Genomic DNA, 14,709 nt, shown 5'->3' with positions numbered 1-14,709 from the left:
GATGCCAGCACATCAATTCTGTAGAATTTTGTGAAAGTGTGCACAGACGACTAGGTCGCCGCCTTGCACACCTGAGCCACAGAAGCCTGATGGCAAAAAGCCCAAGAGGCACTGACAGCCCTAGTAGAATGTGCCTTTACAGGGAAAGGAGGAACCTGACCCTTGATTGAATATGCCTGAACAATCGTCTGTCTGATCCACTTAGCAATGGTTGCCGCAGACGCAGCCGAACCCTTCCAAGGTCCCTCGGGAAGGACAAACAGAGAATTAGACTTCCTAAAAGACTTAGTGGCAGACAGGTAAACCCTGACCGCCCGGACCACATCCAAAGAATGCAAGGCAATTTCCTTGGGATGCTTGGGCTTCACACAAAGCGAAGGCAACACAATATCCTCATTAAAGCGGTAGTATCTTGCTTTTTGACACTTTTACCTACAGGTAAGCCTATAATAAGGCTTACCTGTAGGTACAAATAATATCTCCTAAACCGGCACGGTTTAGGAGATATTTACAGTGCATGCAACCGCTCGCGCGAGCGGCGCATGCGCTCTGAAGGTCCGGGGGACCTTCAATTAAGTTGCCGGGAGCTTGCCGGAAAAATCATGCGCGGGAGTGACGTCATCGCGGCTCCGGCCAATCATCGCGCCGGAGCAGTCTCTTCCGGCCAATCAGCGCGCCGGAGCCGCCGAACCCGGAAGAGACGACGAGGGACCATGGCAGCGCCCGCAGCGATGTCCGGGGGTCCGTGTCGGGGCTTCGTTTTAAGGTAAGTTACACATAATGGGCTAGTATGCGATGCATACTAGCTCATTATGCCTTTATCTTGCAGGTTTTTTTTTTTATTGAGTTTACAACCGCTTTAAGGTGGAAACTCGAGACCACCTTGGGGAGAAAAAAGACTGATTGGGTCACAGAACCACTTTATCCCTATGAATCACCAGATAAGGCGAACGGCAAGACAGAGCCGCCAATTCAGACACTCTGCGAGCAGATGTGATAGCTACAAGAAAAGCAACTTTCTGGGACAACACAGGCAGAGGAATGTCTCTGATGTTCTCAAAAGGAGGCCGTTGTAACAGGGATAACACCAAATGTAGGTCCCAGGGAGGTAGAGAAGTCTTCCTCGGGGGAGTCAGATGCAGCACCCCTTGGAAGAAGGTTCGAATCAAGGAATCAGTCGCCAAGGGACGATGGAAGAGAATGGCTAAGGCCGGCAACTGACCCTTTATCGTGGTTAGCGCCAAACGCTGATCCACACCTTCCTACAGGAATGCCAAAATCCTCACCACCAAAAAGGAGCCGGGTTGGAACCCTTGGGACTCGCACCAGGCAATATACCCCTTCCAGGTGCAATGATAAATTTTTCTAGAGGTGACTTTTTGAGCCTTCAATAAAAAGGTAGAACGACAGCATTCAGAAGACCCCTATCTCTCAAGACCTGGCTTTCAACAGCCACGCCGTCAAAGCCAGAGACTGTAAAGCAGGATGGAAGATCGGCCCTTGAGACAGAAGATAGTCTCTCAGCGGAAGCCGCCAGGGAGGCTCGACCACCATCTGCACGATGTCTGCGTACCAAGACCGACGCGGCCAGTCTGGGGCTACCAGAATGACCTGCATCAGTTCCAACGCCAACCTGCAGAGGAACCTGGATACCAGTTGAATCGGAGATAAGGCATAAATCAGCCGATACCGGTGCCAAGGCACCACCAAAGTGTCCGTGGTGTCCGCCAGAGGATCGCGGGTTCTGGCCACGAACCTTCCTACCTTGTTGTTGAGATGGGACGAGAACAAATTCACGTGGAGACCCATACCGGGCACACAGAAGGCGAAACACCTCCGGATGCAGGGACCATTCTCCCTGGTCCAGGGTCTGGCGACTCATAGTCCGCCTGCCAGTTATCCACACCTATGATGTGAACGGCCGAAATTGCTGGAACATGCATCTCGGCCCAAGCTAGGATATTGGCCACTTCCTTGGCCGCCCGGGCACTCCTGGTGCCCCCTTGGTGATTGATTTAAGCCACCGCCGTGGCATTGTCTTTCTGTACTCTAACTGGGCAACCCTGTAGCCGAGTTGACCAACGGAACAGGCAGAGTTTGATTGCTCGGAGCTCCAAGACGTTCATCAGTAAGGAGGCCTCCTCTGTCGACCACGTCCCCTGATAGGCTGGCTTCCGTGGTGAGCACCATCCACAGCAAAAGCCGGAAGGGCTTGCCTTCTGTCAGAGTTGGTGCCCGGGGCCATCACAAAAGATCCAATCTTGCGAGGTGGTTCAGAGAAATCCTCCTGTCCAAAGACTGAGGCGTTCTGTCCCACCTGGCAAGGATCTCCGCTTGCAGAGTTCTCGTGTGAAATTGAGCAAACGGAACGGCTTCGAAAGCCGAAACCATCAGACCCAGGGACCGCATACAGGCCCGAATGGAGGAGAGATCATTGTCCCTGAGGGACCTGATCTCGTCCCGCAGGGTCTAGAGTTTGTCCTCTGGGAGAAAAACTCGTGCCTGAGCTGAGTCCAGGACCATCCCCAGGTACTGAAGGCGAACTTACGGGGTCAGTGTCGACTTCTGAAAATTGACAGTCCACCCGAACTCCTGGAGCGTTTGAACCGTGACGGACAGATTGCTTGTCAAAGTTGCACACGAGCTCGACCTTAACAGGAGGTCGTCCAGATAACTGAGGACTGCAATCCCCCTTAAACACAGTAAAACCAGCACTGGAGCCAAAACCTTGGTGAATACCCTGGGAGCCGAAGCGAGACTAAAGTGCAACGCAAAAAACTGGCAATGCTCCTCTGCCACCACAAAGCGGAGGTATCTCTGATGACCCTTGTAGATGGGGGGGATGTGCAGATATGCATCCTTTAAGTCGATTGAGTCCAGGGGACTTCCTGGTCTCCACCACGGACCTGATGGATTCCATCCGAACTTCTGTACCCTCACAAAGCGGTTCAGAGACTTCAGGTCCAGAATCGGATGCACTTTGCCCTCTTTCCTGGGCACCGTGAACAGGTTGGAATAAAAATCGTGAAACCTGTCCCGTGAAGGTACTGCCACAAAGACTCCTTGGGCGAGCAGATCCTGTACCGCCCCCTTGAGATCTCTGAAATGATCGGGAGTCAGATGGAGATTTGATGGAAAGAACCTGTCTGCGGGGCCAGATCAAAACTCGATCTTGTACCCTGAACGAATCAGTTCGTGAACCCACCTGTCCTGAATTTTGGACAACCAGGGTTCCTGAAAGCAAAAACGCAAATGTCCCCCCACCCCTGAAACAGGTGAGGGCTTACTTCAGGAAGAGGTGGACTGGGCCGCTGAACCGGTCTGACCGGTCTTTGGCTTACCCGACCACGGCTTTGTGTGACCACCCGAGGGCTTGAAGGATTTTCCTTTATACTGTGCCCCGAAAGCAAGAAAGTATCCACGCTGAGCTTTAAAAGAAGGCCCCCGCCTAGCGCGGGTGGACTTTCCCTTAGAGACTTTGGGCAAAAAAAAAAAAAAAAAAAAAAAAAAAAAAAGAGTACTTTTACCCCCCGTAAGCCCCTTGATCAACTCATCCAGAGTGTCCCCAAAAAGACGACTACCCACATAAGGGACATCAGACACAGCCTTTTTGGAAGAGTGGTCAGCCGACCAGCTTTTCAGCCAAATAATGCAGCGGACCGCGACCCCGACCGCAGACAGCCGAGCGACTAACGGAGCCTTGTCCGAAGGCCGCATCACACAGATACATCCCGGCCTGGGTCATTTGATCTACCATGTCAAGGGCAGTGGGAGAGGCAGACTCCGCCACCAAGGTGCTCCGAAGCACCTTGGACCATGCCGTGACAGCCTGAGAGACCATCACCGAGGCAAACACAGGTTTGAGCAGGGAGCCCGCCACCACATACATGTGGCGGGAAAGCGCCTCCGAACGCCTATCTGATGGATCCTTGAACATCGGAGAGTCCTCCACCGGCATCAAGGTGGATTTATTTAGCTTAGAAACAGTGTGGTCCACCTAAGGCTCCATTCACACCTGGGCGTTTTCAGCTCCAAAAACGCTCAAAAGAAACACTTCCAAAACGCCCAACAAGTAAAACCCCATTCATTTAAATGGCCCCTGTTCACATCTGAGCGTTTTGCAAAACGCCTGTAGCTGAAAAAAGTACATGAGCTTCTTTTTGGGCTGATTACCAGCGTTTTTGATAGATGTCAATGAAAAACGCCTGAAAAAAATCGCGGTAAAATCGCGGTAAAATCGCGGTAAAAACGCTACGCTCAAGTGTGAATGCAGCCTTAGGTGACACCATCCAACGTTTGTCGACAGCATCCGCAAAGGGATAGCGGTAGTGAAACCGCTTAGGCACCACCAGCATATGTTTGATGCAACGCCATTGGTTGTTCAGAATTTCGTGAAACTCCTCGGGGCAGGGAAAAACCTGACCCGACTTCTGGGCCTTTCGGAACCCGAAGACAGCCCACTTACTTGACTGAGATGGCTCATCGTCAAGATTCAAAGTCTACTTAATGGAACTACTAAGTGCATCCATCACAGCGCGTTCCCACACCACCTACTGGTCCTAGTCCCAGGGACAAGGGGGTAGTAGTATTGACCAGTCCATAGAATGCAGGCATCGCTCTGATACGGAGACCTCCCACCTTGAGTGGGGGTGCCGTCAGCCAGGGAGGGTTGCTAGCAACACACAGTCATTCCAGAGTGGAGACACCCCCAGCGAAGATGGACCTCTGCAGGCTCGTTTCCATCCTGAGGGGCACTGTTGTTGCGAGGCCTGGGCGCACAAGTGACCTGCAACGCTCGTTGGCAGACTGGGACTCCATAAGGATCTATATTATCCAGTGCTAGGCCCAGCTCTGTTGTCGCTTGTAGTTCTCCAGGAAATTCCCTGACTAGCTATAGTAAGAAAAATAAAAAGCTATTTTCAAAAGAAAAAAACATTTAAGAAAAAAAACAAAGGAACTGAGACGCTAGGTCCCAGCAGGGAAGAGCTAGCCTACTCCTGACGCTAGGCAGCATAAAACTGAGGAACAGTAAAAACTGGATCAGGTTAATGGCTGAGGGACGGCCCCCTAGAGGTGTGTCCAAGTATAGAAAGTTTTTTATTAATATTTCAAACTGCCCAGCTTACTCCTGCAGAGGGCGCCATTACCCACTGAAGGCTGACTGAACGGGTGGCGACTGTCAAGAGGACATAAGAGAAATAAAAGTTAGGTAACAGCCCCTCGACCAGCAGCCTGCAAAACTTTGCGGCCAAAAGAAGCATTCGCAGATGCCAAAGTATCTACCTTATAGAATTTTGTGAAGGTATGCACCGGCGACCAAGTGGACGCCTTGCAAACTTGCGATATTGATGCCTGATGGCGGAAGGCCCAAGAAGCACTCAGCGCCCAAGTAGAATGGGCTGTGACAGGGAAAGGTGGAACCTGACCTTTAATGGAATAGGCCTGAGCCACCGTCTGTCTGATCCATGTGGTGATGGTAGCCGAAGAAGCAGCCAGCCCTTTTCTTGGTTCGTCCGTAACCACAAACAGTCCAAATCCCTCCAAAAGGACTCAGTAGCTGCCAGATAATCCCGAATCGCACAAACCACATCCAAAGTATGCAAAAGCAAATTCCTTGGGATGAGCCGGCTTGGGACACAAAGCAGACACAATGCCCTCATTCAAATGGAAGTCAGAGACAACTTTGGGCAGGAATGATGGACAGGGACGAAGAACCTCTTTATTCCTATGGACCACCAAATAGGGACTGCGACAACCGATAGTACTAAATTTAAATCCCATGGTGGCAAATGAGAACGTACCGGTGGAACCACATGTTGAACCCCCTGAATGAAGGTACGAACTAAAGAGTACCTGGCCCTTGATGGAACTCAAGGCCAACTTCTGATCAACACCCCGTTGAAGAAAGGTTAAGATCTGAGCCACAGAAAAGGAGCGAGGATGACCACCAACTGACTCACACCAAGAAATGTACGCTTTTCAAGTACGATGGTATATTTTGCTGGAAGAGGACTTCCTCACCTTCACCATAGTAGGGATCACTGATCCAGACAAACCTCTATTCCTCAGTACCTGGCTTTCAATAGCTAAGCCATTAAAACCAGTGACTTTAAAGCAGGATGGTAGATTAGCTCTTGGGACAACTGGTCTTCTCTGAGAGGAAGCCCCCAAGGGACGTTTACAGCCACCAGGTTGATAGGAAGATCCTTGCTCTTTTTCCTTGCAGGAACTGCGTTAGAAGCCTGAGCCGAGGATGATACTGGCCTTACCGTGGCCCTTGGATGCCTGCATCATCTGTTAGGGGACCCCGTGACCTCATCACAAACTTTGGTATCCTCATGTGCGGCAAAACCTGCTAAAGGAGCTGCATGTAGGACTGTGCAAACAGAACTGTCTTGAAGGTGGATACCACTAGACTTAGAACCTGTATGCAAATCGGGAGAGAAAACTGTCTGTATGAAAGCAGCCGGTGAATCACGGCCTGTGGTTCCTGAAATTTGTCCAGAGTAAGGACCACACTGGTCAGAATTAAATTAAGACCTAGGTAAATCAATTCCCTGGACAGGAATAGGGGAGACCTTAGGTAGTGTGGACATCACCTGAAACTTTGCAGGAATTAAATTCCGCACAAGGAGACTCAGGACTTAAAAAAAAAAAAAAAAAAAACCTATAAAGAACAAGCTTTGCCCTCCTTTCTGGGTACTCCCAAAAAGCATTTTACGGATCTCCTTGACGCTCACAAAAGAAGTCCACAGGGCCAGATACCAGTGAAGATTTCCCCCCACCCCAATAATGGGTGAGGATAGACCTTTATGCTAAAGGGGTCTTGTCTGCTGGTCTGGAGAAGCTAGCTCTAGGCTTACCAGACCAAAGTTGCTTGGAACTTCCCGGGGAAGATTTAAAAAGATCCATTTCCCTTATTCTGTCTCAGAAGCACAAAATCATTTTCTTTGGGCAGAGAAGGAGGGCCCCTACTGCCACAGCCTCTACTTTCCTGTCAGCTGGGTCCTTAAAGGGCAGAGATTCCTCTACTGGGATCATGGTTGCTTTATTCAACCTGAAAACAGCAGGGTCCACCACTGGTGAACTAGTCCTGGTTTTTAAAATGGACTCTTCAAAAAGGTAACATACAGCAAAACGTTTGGGGGCCACAAAGGGTCATTTCAGTTGTTCCCATTCCTTTACAGGAAAACCTGTCAAAATAAGGCACAAAAGAAAACACCTTTGGAGTAAGAGGCCACTTACATATACCAAAAGACACAGCCACGTCAGTGGCTAAATCCGCCGCATCCTCCATTTTTAAAGTCTCACGCACTGCAGTGATAAGTGCGTCTACCAGTGCTTTTTCATTCTCTGCTTCTACCATGGCGAAATCATCCTCACTATCGGATGGATCTGGGGGTGTGATATTAAGTCCCACTGGACAGGCCGCATCAACAGTGGCATCCGGCTCAGAATCAGATAAGACAGACTGAGCAGGGGAAGGCGGGGGTTGCTTCCTCCTGGGCCTTTGCCCACATGCCACTTCCACCTGGACACTAAGGACTGCTGTTAGTGCAACCATGGGAAGCTGGGGTTCCAATGGACTTGCCACCTCCATGAGGGGTTCAGTGGGGGACATGTGACCCTGAAGCTCCATAAGGAAAGGCAGACCTTGCAGTACAAAAATGATCTTTTGGCACAACTAAAGGATCCCCTCAAGGCTCGGGGGACCTATCAGCAGAGAGAAAGATTAACAGGGAAACCCAAGAACTCACCCTACCGACCAGAGGAGCGCCGAGAATTCGAACTCCGCATCATTATGGATGCCATCCCTGTTCATATGTCCCGGGCACAGGAAGAGGAAACTGAGGGGGAGGAGGAGCTTCAGCATCCCCACGAGGCTTCGGACTAAGGGAAAACATGGCCGCCAACAGGAGACCAGCGAGTCTAAGGGAAAATGGCCACCATCAGCTACATTTGCTATCTTCTCTGCACCCTCTGTAAAGGGGTCCCCCCCCTCCCAAAGGTAGGACAAATGGTAGGGGAGACTCTGCTAAGAACTCTGCACCGGGACCCCCCTGCACTATACCCACACTGCAAACAGTAGGGCATGCACCTAGTGGGACCCCTCAAGACTACCAAGGCAGGACACACACTATCCCAGGACCCCAGCAGAGTAGGGATAGTGGGGGAGACCCTGGGGGTCTCCACTGCATTCTCAGCCCTGGGACTCCCACCAGACTCCAGGTCCAGACAGGTGGGACCTTTACATTAGCACAAAATATAAAACCTTTGTAATCGTCTTAAAGCAAACCATTACTCAACTCCTTCCTTCCTCCCTCCTTTAACAAATTTGGTGTTTTTTTTTTTTTTTCCTTTTGGGCCAGGTACCTGTTCCCACTCTGCAATTCCCACCTAGGTGAGAATTACAGCAGCTTGGCCTTGCTCAGTATTTGCATTTGCTGACTTTGATTGTGCATTAGCTTTGCAGCATCATCGGGTTGCCGATTGTCTTTTTATGATTTTTGAAGCCAGCACCCTGAAGATGTCAATGTACAGTGTCACATCATCAAGGAGCCAGCCTGAAAACCACAATAGAAAGCTGGCTCCAAAATGACATTGAGAAGAAGACAGTTTTAACTAACTCCATTGTAAAATAAATAACTTAACAACTCTCAGTATGCCTTGCTTTATTAACCATGAAACCAGGTACTTACTTATTCTCGAAAGTAACCGTAATCGAATCCTCATGTACATCTTTTACAAAGGCCTGCAAGAGGAGAAAGAACACTTGATAAAGCAAGCGTTAATTGATTTGATTTGTTTGCAGCGTTTAGAAATATTAGTTTAGCACTATTCCTATAATAAAAAAAAAAAAAATGCTAAAAAAGAAGAGCAGGTAGTACAAAATATACTTTTTACACTTACATATATACCAAACACAAAAAGGAAGCATTGGCTGGTGAAGAAACTTGTTTGTATAACTCAAAATGTGGAGATGCTGGAAGAATACGCTGACAAGAGGTAACTACAAAATAGCAGCAAAGATTCAAACATTTTAGGTTTAAAATGGAGTAAACTCCATTTTAGGGTTTATGACCCTAAAAAAAAAAATCCTGTTCCTTTAAAAGCATGTTATACAGCACAGTGCTTGCGCTGTGTAATCTGGTCCTATCACCTAAGATAAACCTGGTTGATCCTGCCTGGTTCTGCCCTCCCCTCTGTAAACTGACCACGGTTAATCATGGCTGCTGAGCCCTAACACTGTGGTCAGTTTACATGCCTCTGTCATCTGCTCTCTCCCTCCCTGTCAACTCCTATCTGCTCCCCGATCCTCCCCTCCTGCTGGAAACATATCTGTATTCTCCTACTACAGTTCCCTGTGTTAGAGAACAGAATGCGCCCCATTGTATGGGATTTATAAACAATTTGCTTCCTAATACCTTATTTCAGAGCATCACTCAATGCTCACATGACTGCCCGCCAGTCTCCTCCTCTCCTCCTGGCTGACGTCAGTGGGGGATTCTCAGCCCCTCCCCCTGCAACTGTCAGATCAGGAGAGGAAACCGGCGGGCAGTCGCGTGAGCGCCACTCTGAAAAAAGGTATTAGGCAGCATATTTTTTTAATATAGATAACATAACATGAGGTTGCCCAGTGTAACTAACCCAGGGAACTATAGTAAAAAAAATAAATAAATAAAAATAAAAAAAAGGGGGCTTTAGAATTACTTTAGGTGGTTGTAAACCCCAGACACAAAATATGAACAAAACAAATCCTTTTGTACTGTGTACTTTTATTTCCCCAAAGAGTGTCACATCTCTCTGCTGCTTAGTTCCTCTGTTAACAGCACTAGACACTTCTAACAGCTTTTCCTGGACAGTGGGGAGGAGAGCTCAAGTACACAGCCTGTGACTGATAGTCACAGCTGTGCTTGTTCCCCATGTAAAGTCACAGCTGTGCTTGTTCTCCATGTAAAGTGAGGGGGGGGCAGTCCCTTCCCTCCAATCAGGCTCAGACTTCTTCTCCCTGAGCTGTGCAGTGTGTGAATTCAGATTCTTGCCTCCTGCTTTGTGCTGCTGAAAGATGCTGCTTGATTTTGTGTTGATCTTTGCATCAAGTACAAATTTACGTAGGAGGATTAATGTTATCTTGTTTTATTTATGTGTGTTTCACCTGAGGATAGTCACTTCACTGGGCATATGTATGAGTTTAAAACTAGTTTAAAAGGATAAGTCTGCCTTAAAAAAAAATGAATGCACATAATTTTGCAAGGGGATAAAAAAAAAAAAATATATATTTTTTCACTGTAAAATCCTATTCTCCGAGTTCATGGATGGACACAGCTGCTTCCTCTTCCTTCATGAACAAACAGTGTTTTATAGCCCCACCTACAGGAGTGGGACACTAGGCACCTCCTTTGGGCAGTCCTCTCTGGGTATAGAACCCTCTCTCTGCTGTAGGCCTCCAGTCAGTCACAAGCAGTGTCAAGGAGAAAAACTCCATAGAGGGGTGGGTGGTGTTTCCCTCAATGAACTCAGAGAAAGGGATTTAATGGAGAATAAACAAAAAAAATCCAGTTTTCTCTTCCATTCATTGATGGACACAGCTTCCTTTTTATCCATGACCAAACAGGGATGTCCCCAAGCAATGCCATATTGATGAGGGGGCAAATCTTTTAATGGAGAAAAACCGCAGGGCAAGATGCCACCCCAAAAGGTGCCCAGGAATATTCAACAGTCGCCTGCAAAACTTTGCAGCCAAAACTAGCATCAGAAGATGCCAATACATCAACTTTATAGAAATTAGTAAACATGTGCACAGACGACCAGGTCACCACCTTGCAAACTTACGCCTAATGTCGGAACTCCCAGGAAGGCACTAACCACCCTGGTGGAGTGCACCATATAATCAATAAAAAAAAAGACTTAGCCTTCGATGATATTGGGGCTCTAAGGGACCTGATGGACAAGAGGGGATGTCCTACTTCGCAGAGCTTGGGATTCTACCTCGATCAGCCTAAAACCAGCCTTAGCGGCAACTTACGTTGCCAGAAATCTGGAGCGTTGGCTTCTCAGCTTCAGTCACACCTTTCGGCCAGGACCTCAAGACAACAGATTTTAAAGTAATTTCTCCTGCTTTTTTAAAGCAATAGGTTACTTGGCAGATGCCTCGGCAGAATCAGTCAAGCCAGATGTTCTGCCTTGCTGAACTCCAACGAGCCCTGTGGCTAAAAACATGGACAGAGGACTCTGCGTCTAAGCTGCATCTTTGCAGCCAACCTATTTTCAGGGAATCATCTTTTCGGAGAAGGCTTAGAGGTCTTAAAAACGCACTGCGGACAAAAAGAAGGTATTCCCGGAATCTAAAAAGGAGAACAAGTAGCTGCAGGTCCCCTTTCGTGGCCAGAGGCAGCAAGCAAAACCTGACCGGGATAACCGTTTGAAAAAGCATTGGACAAGGCACAAGAGCAAAGGTAGGAGGGATATTATTCAATCCTCCTCAGAAACTGGCCAAACCTCAATGACTCCCTGTGGGAGGAAGGCTAGGGAGCTTCCTCCAACAATGTACAGTAATTTCCTTCAACAAGTACATTCTGCATTCAATCCAGAATGGCTCCTGGCTTCCCCACAAGATTGGGAAAAGACAGATATACTTTGTTTCCTGATAGGAAATCTTTTGAACCAGAGTAAAGTGAGCTCAGAAATCTGCCAATTTTTAATGTCAGGCACTGCCGTTTGGCCTAGCTTTTTACAAAGATTCTGGCGGAAGCCTTGGTTCCCTTACGCTTGAGAGTGATCACAATCATTCCTTATTTGGTCGATCTAATTTTGATAACCGGATCCTATCACCAGCTAGCAGCGAAGCTGAAAGAAGTTCCAGGATTTTTCCAGGCTTTGGATTGGCTTATCAACTGATACAAATCTAGCCTTAAGCCTCGTACACACGCACCGATTGTTGGTCGACCGATCGGCCGTCTTTTGTCCAGTGTTGTGTTGGTTGAAATGTGCTCTAGACTGCACACGAATTTTGTCGGCCACAACCAACTGCAGAAGTGATGTCATGTGCTGGTTAACTTTTCGTGTGTTTTTTCTTCTCTGAGCATGCCCAGTCTTGCTCATCACATTTTTGTCTGCCGAAATCTGTACTGACTGAAGAACAAATCGGCCGTTCTGGTGACGGCCAACAAAAATTTTATAGCATGCACACCAGATTTTGTTCGGCCGAAAAGTCGCAGTCGGTTGTCGGAAGCATCATACTAACAAGCCGACAATCGGCCAATCGGACGTTGGCCGAAAATTCACGGCCAACAATCGGTGCGTGTGTACGAGGCTTTATTCCATACCAGAGACTCTCATACCTAGGGTAAGAGATCAGCTTGGTGGAGGGAAAGCTTTTTCTTCTAAAAGTAAAAATTTCTAAAGATGGACCGATTAGTGTCAAAGCTTCAGGGCAATCAATCGGTCTCTCTAAGGCCTCTTTCACACGGAGCGGACCGTATTGCGATCTGCTCCGACACTTTTTTTTTTACGGACACGGATGACACTTGCGTCATCCGGTCCGTATGTCAGCATATCATCCCATCGGTTTGCGGATGATATATGGACATAATGTATGTCTATGGGATTGCGGATGTCAGCGGATGACACCGCTGACATCCGATTTTGTGCCCTTTCCGTTTTTTAAACGGAAGAAAAAATAGGGTTCTGTTCCCTTTTTTGGAACTGAAAGGACGCAAATCGGATGTCAGCGGATAGTCATCCGCTGACATCCGCAATCCCATTGACATGCATTATGTCCGTATATCACCCGCAAGCGGATGGGGTGATATACGGACATACGGAACGCCCATGTGAAAGAGACCTAAGGGAGATTTCTCAGGTAGTGGGCCTTACGACATCCTGTTTTCCTGCAGTTCCCTGGGCGAGAATCCACCAACGCCCATTGCAGTCATTTCTAATAAGGCATTGGAACGGAAGCAAAAATACCTTGGGACTTTCAAATTTCCCTTGCTTTGAAGATCAAGAGACTCAGCACAACCTGTGCAGAGGCCTAGAATTGACTATTTCACAGACAACGATTCTAACCACGATGCCATCATTTCGGTTGGGGGGGGCACACCTGGGGCAGCAAAGTAGCCCAGGGGACTTGGTCCCCAAGAGAAGTCCAGATGTCTTCCAACCAGAGAAAATTGTTAGCAGTCCAGCGGGCTGAGAGTGCTTTTTTTCTTGGATCTGGAGGATTCTCATCTTCAGATGATTCGCTGGGACAACATTACCACGGTTGCATACATCAACAAGCAGGGTGGTACAAGGAGTCAGCGACTGAAAGCAATTGCAAGCAACATTTTTGTTTGGGCCGAACAGAAGTTGGCTTCAATCTCAGCAATACATTTGAAAAGGGTCTCAACATTCATTGGCGGATGTACTCAGTCATCAGCAGCGTCACGACAAATGGTCGCTCAGTCAGGAAGGTTTTACGGTCATCACTCAGGAATGGGGGATGCCAGAAATGAATCTCTTCGCATCCCCCGAAGAACAAGGTTGAAAAATGATTTTCCTTAAATCCTTGAGATAGGGATAGATGCCTTAGCCAATCCTTGGAGATTCAGCCTTGCATGTGCCTTTCTCCCGATGAGGTTAATTCCGCAAGTTCTTCGGAAATACCTCTTAGAAAAAGAATCAACCTCATCTTGGTGGCCCTTTTTTGGCCCAAAAGGCCATGGTTCTCTAGGGCTGCAAAGCCTATCTGCAGTTCCCCCCATCCTCCCCCCGGAGAGGGAGGACTTGATCACGCAGGAACCAGTTCTACACCCCCAGGTGTAACACTAACATGGTCGGCATGGTTTCTGAGGAACAGCTTCTAAGATATCTTTCTCTGGAGCTTGAGCCCATGGAGCAATCATCTTAACTGGCTAACCTTAAAAACAGTTTTCTTGGTGACAGTCGCGTCCGCACGAAGGGTCAGGGAGATACAGGCTCTTTCCAGTAGGGACCCATTCTATTTTCAAGGACAGGGTAATTCTTAAAATAGATCCTGCGTTTCATTAGCTGAATGGGTTATGCTGCCCCCTGCAGGAGTAGCCTAGGCAGGAAAAAATTAAATGTACACGCCCACGGGCCCTTCCCCACAGGCATAAACCACACACCCTCTGCTCAACAAACCAGATTAGTTGTAAGCAGTGAAGAAAAAAAACATCCCCATATCAGAGGGGCGGGTGCTGCGTCTGTCAATGGACTTGAGAAAAAGACTAAGGTAAGATCTTACAAAAATCTTGTTTTCTCTATCGTCCATTGACAGACGCAGCCTCCATCTTCCATTAGCTGAATGGGATGTCCCAAAGCAGTGTAGGCATGAGGGGTGGGAAGAACGCAACCAGAAAGTAACGTAAACTCCAAGGCTAAACTTAGAAAGTGTCAATAGGGATTTTTTGGGACTTATAAATAAAAAGGTGCATGAAAAAAATATAGAACCAATTGATGGAGAAAACGGAATATTTTATATATAAAATCCATAAATCTTTTTATTGAAATAATATGACAATTTAAAAACATGTAAAAGAAATTTAGAGACACACTTGTGGTGGTATCGGCTCTACATGTTTCACCATGATAACATAGCTTCTTCGGGAGACTTACGAACCCCTTAAACAACAAGTAATATTCTGTATATAATGAGAGAGATACATGTAAGAATTGTGTATTAAGTTACAGTTATACAAGGTTCTA

General features: G+C 47.7%; 1 protein-coding gene across 5 annotated transcripts in view; it reads right to left on the bottom strand.

Annotated features, from left to right (window-relative positions):
• The window catches only part of FMR1 (fragile X messenger ribonucleoprotein 1), a 128,200-nt gene that overhangs the window by 96,229 nt on the left and 17,262 nt on the right, over positions 1–14,709 (bottom strand). For all 5 annotated transcript variants that reach the window (XM_082263893.1, XM_082263890.1, XM_082263891.1 and 2 more), the window contains exon 2: positions 8,700–8,752. Coding sequence is in view for 4 of the 5 variants with exons in the window: in XM_082263890.1 (XP_082120016.1) it covers positions 8,700–8,752 (53 nt within the window). In the remaining variant the exon portion in view is untranslated. The remainder of the gene's footprint in view (positions 1–8,699; positions 8,753–14,709) is intronic.

Source organism: Pelophylax lessonae (genome assembly GCF_965119305.1).
Source record: "Pelophylax lessonae genome assembly, chromosome: 7".
NCBI lineage: Eukaryota > Metazoa > Chordata > Amphibia > Anura > Ranidae > Pelophylax > Pelophylax lessonae.
Note: the sequence above shows the minus strand (reverse complement) of the source record. Positions and strands in the feature narration are given on the sequence as shown.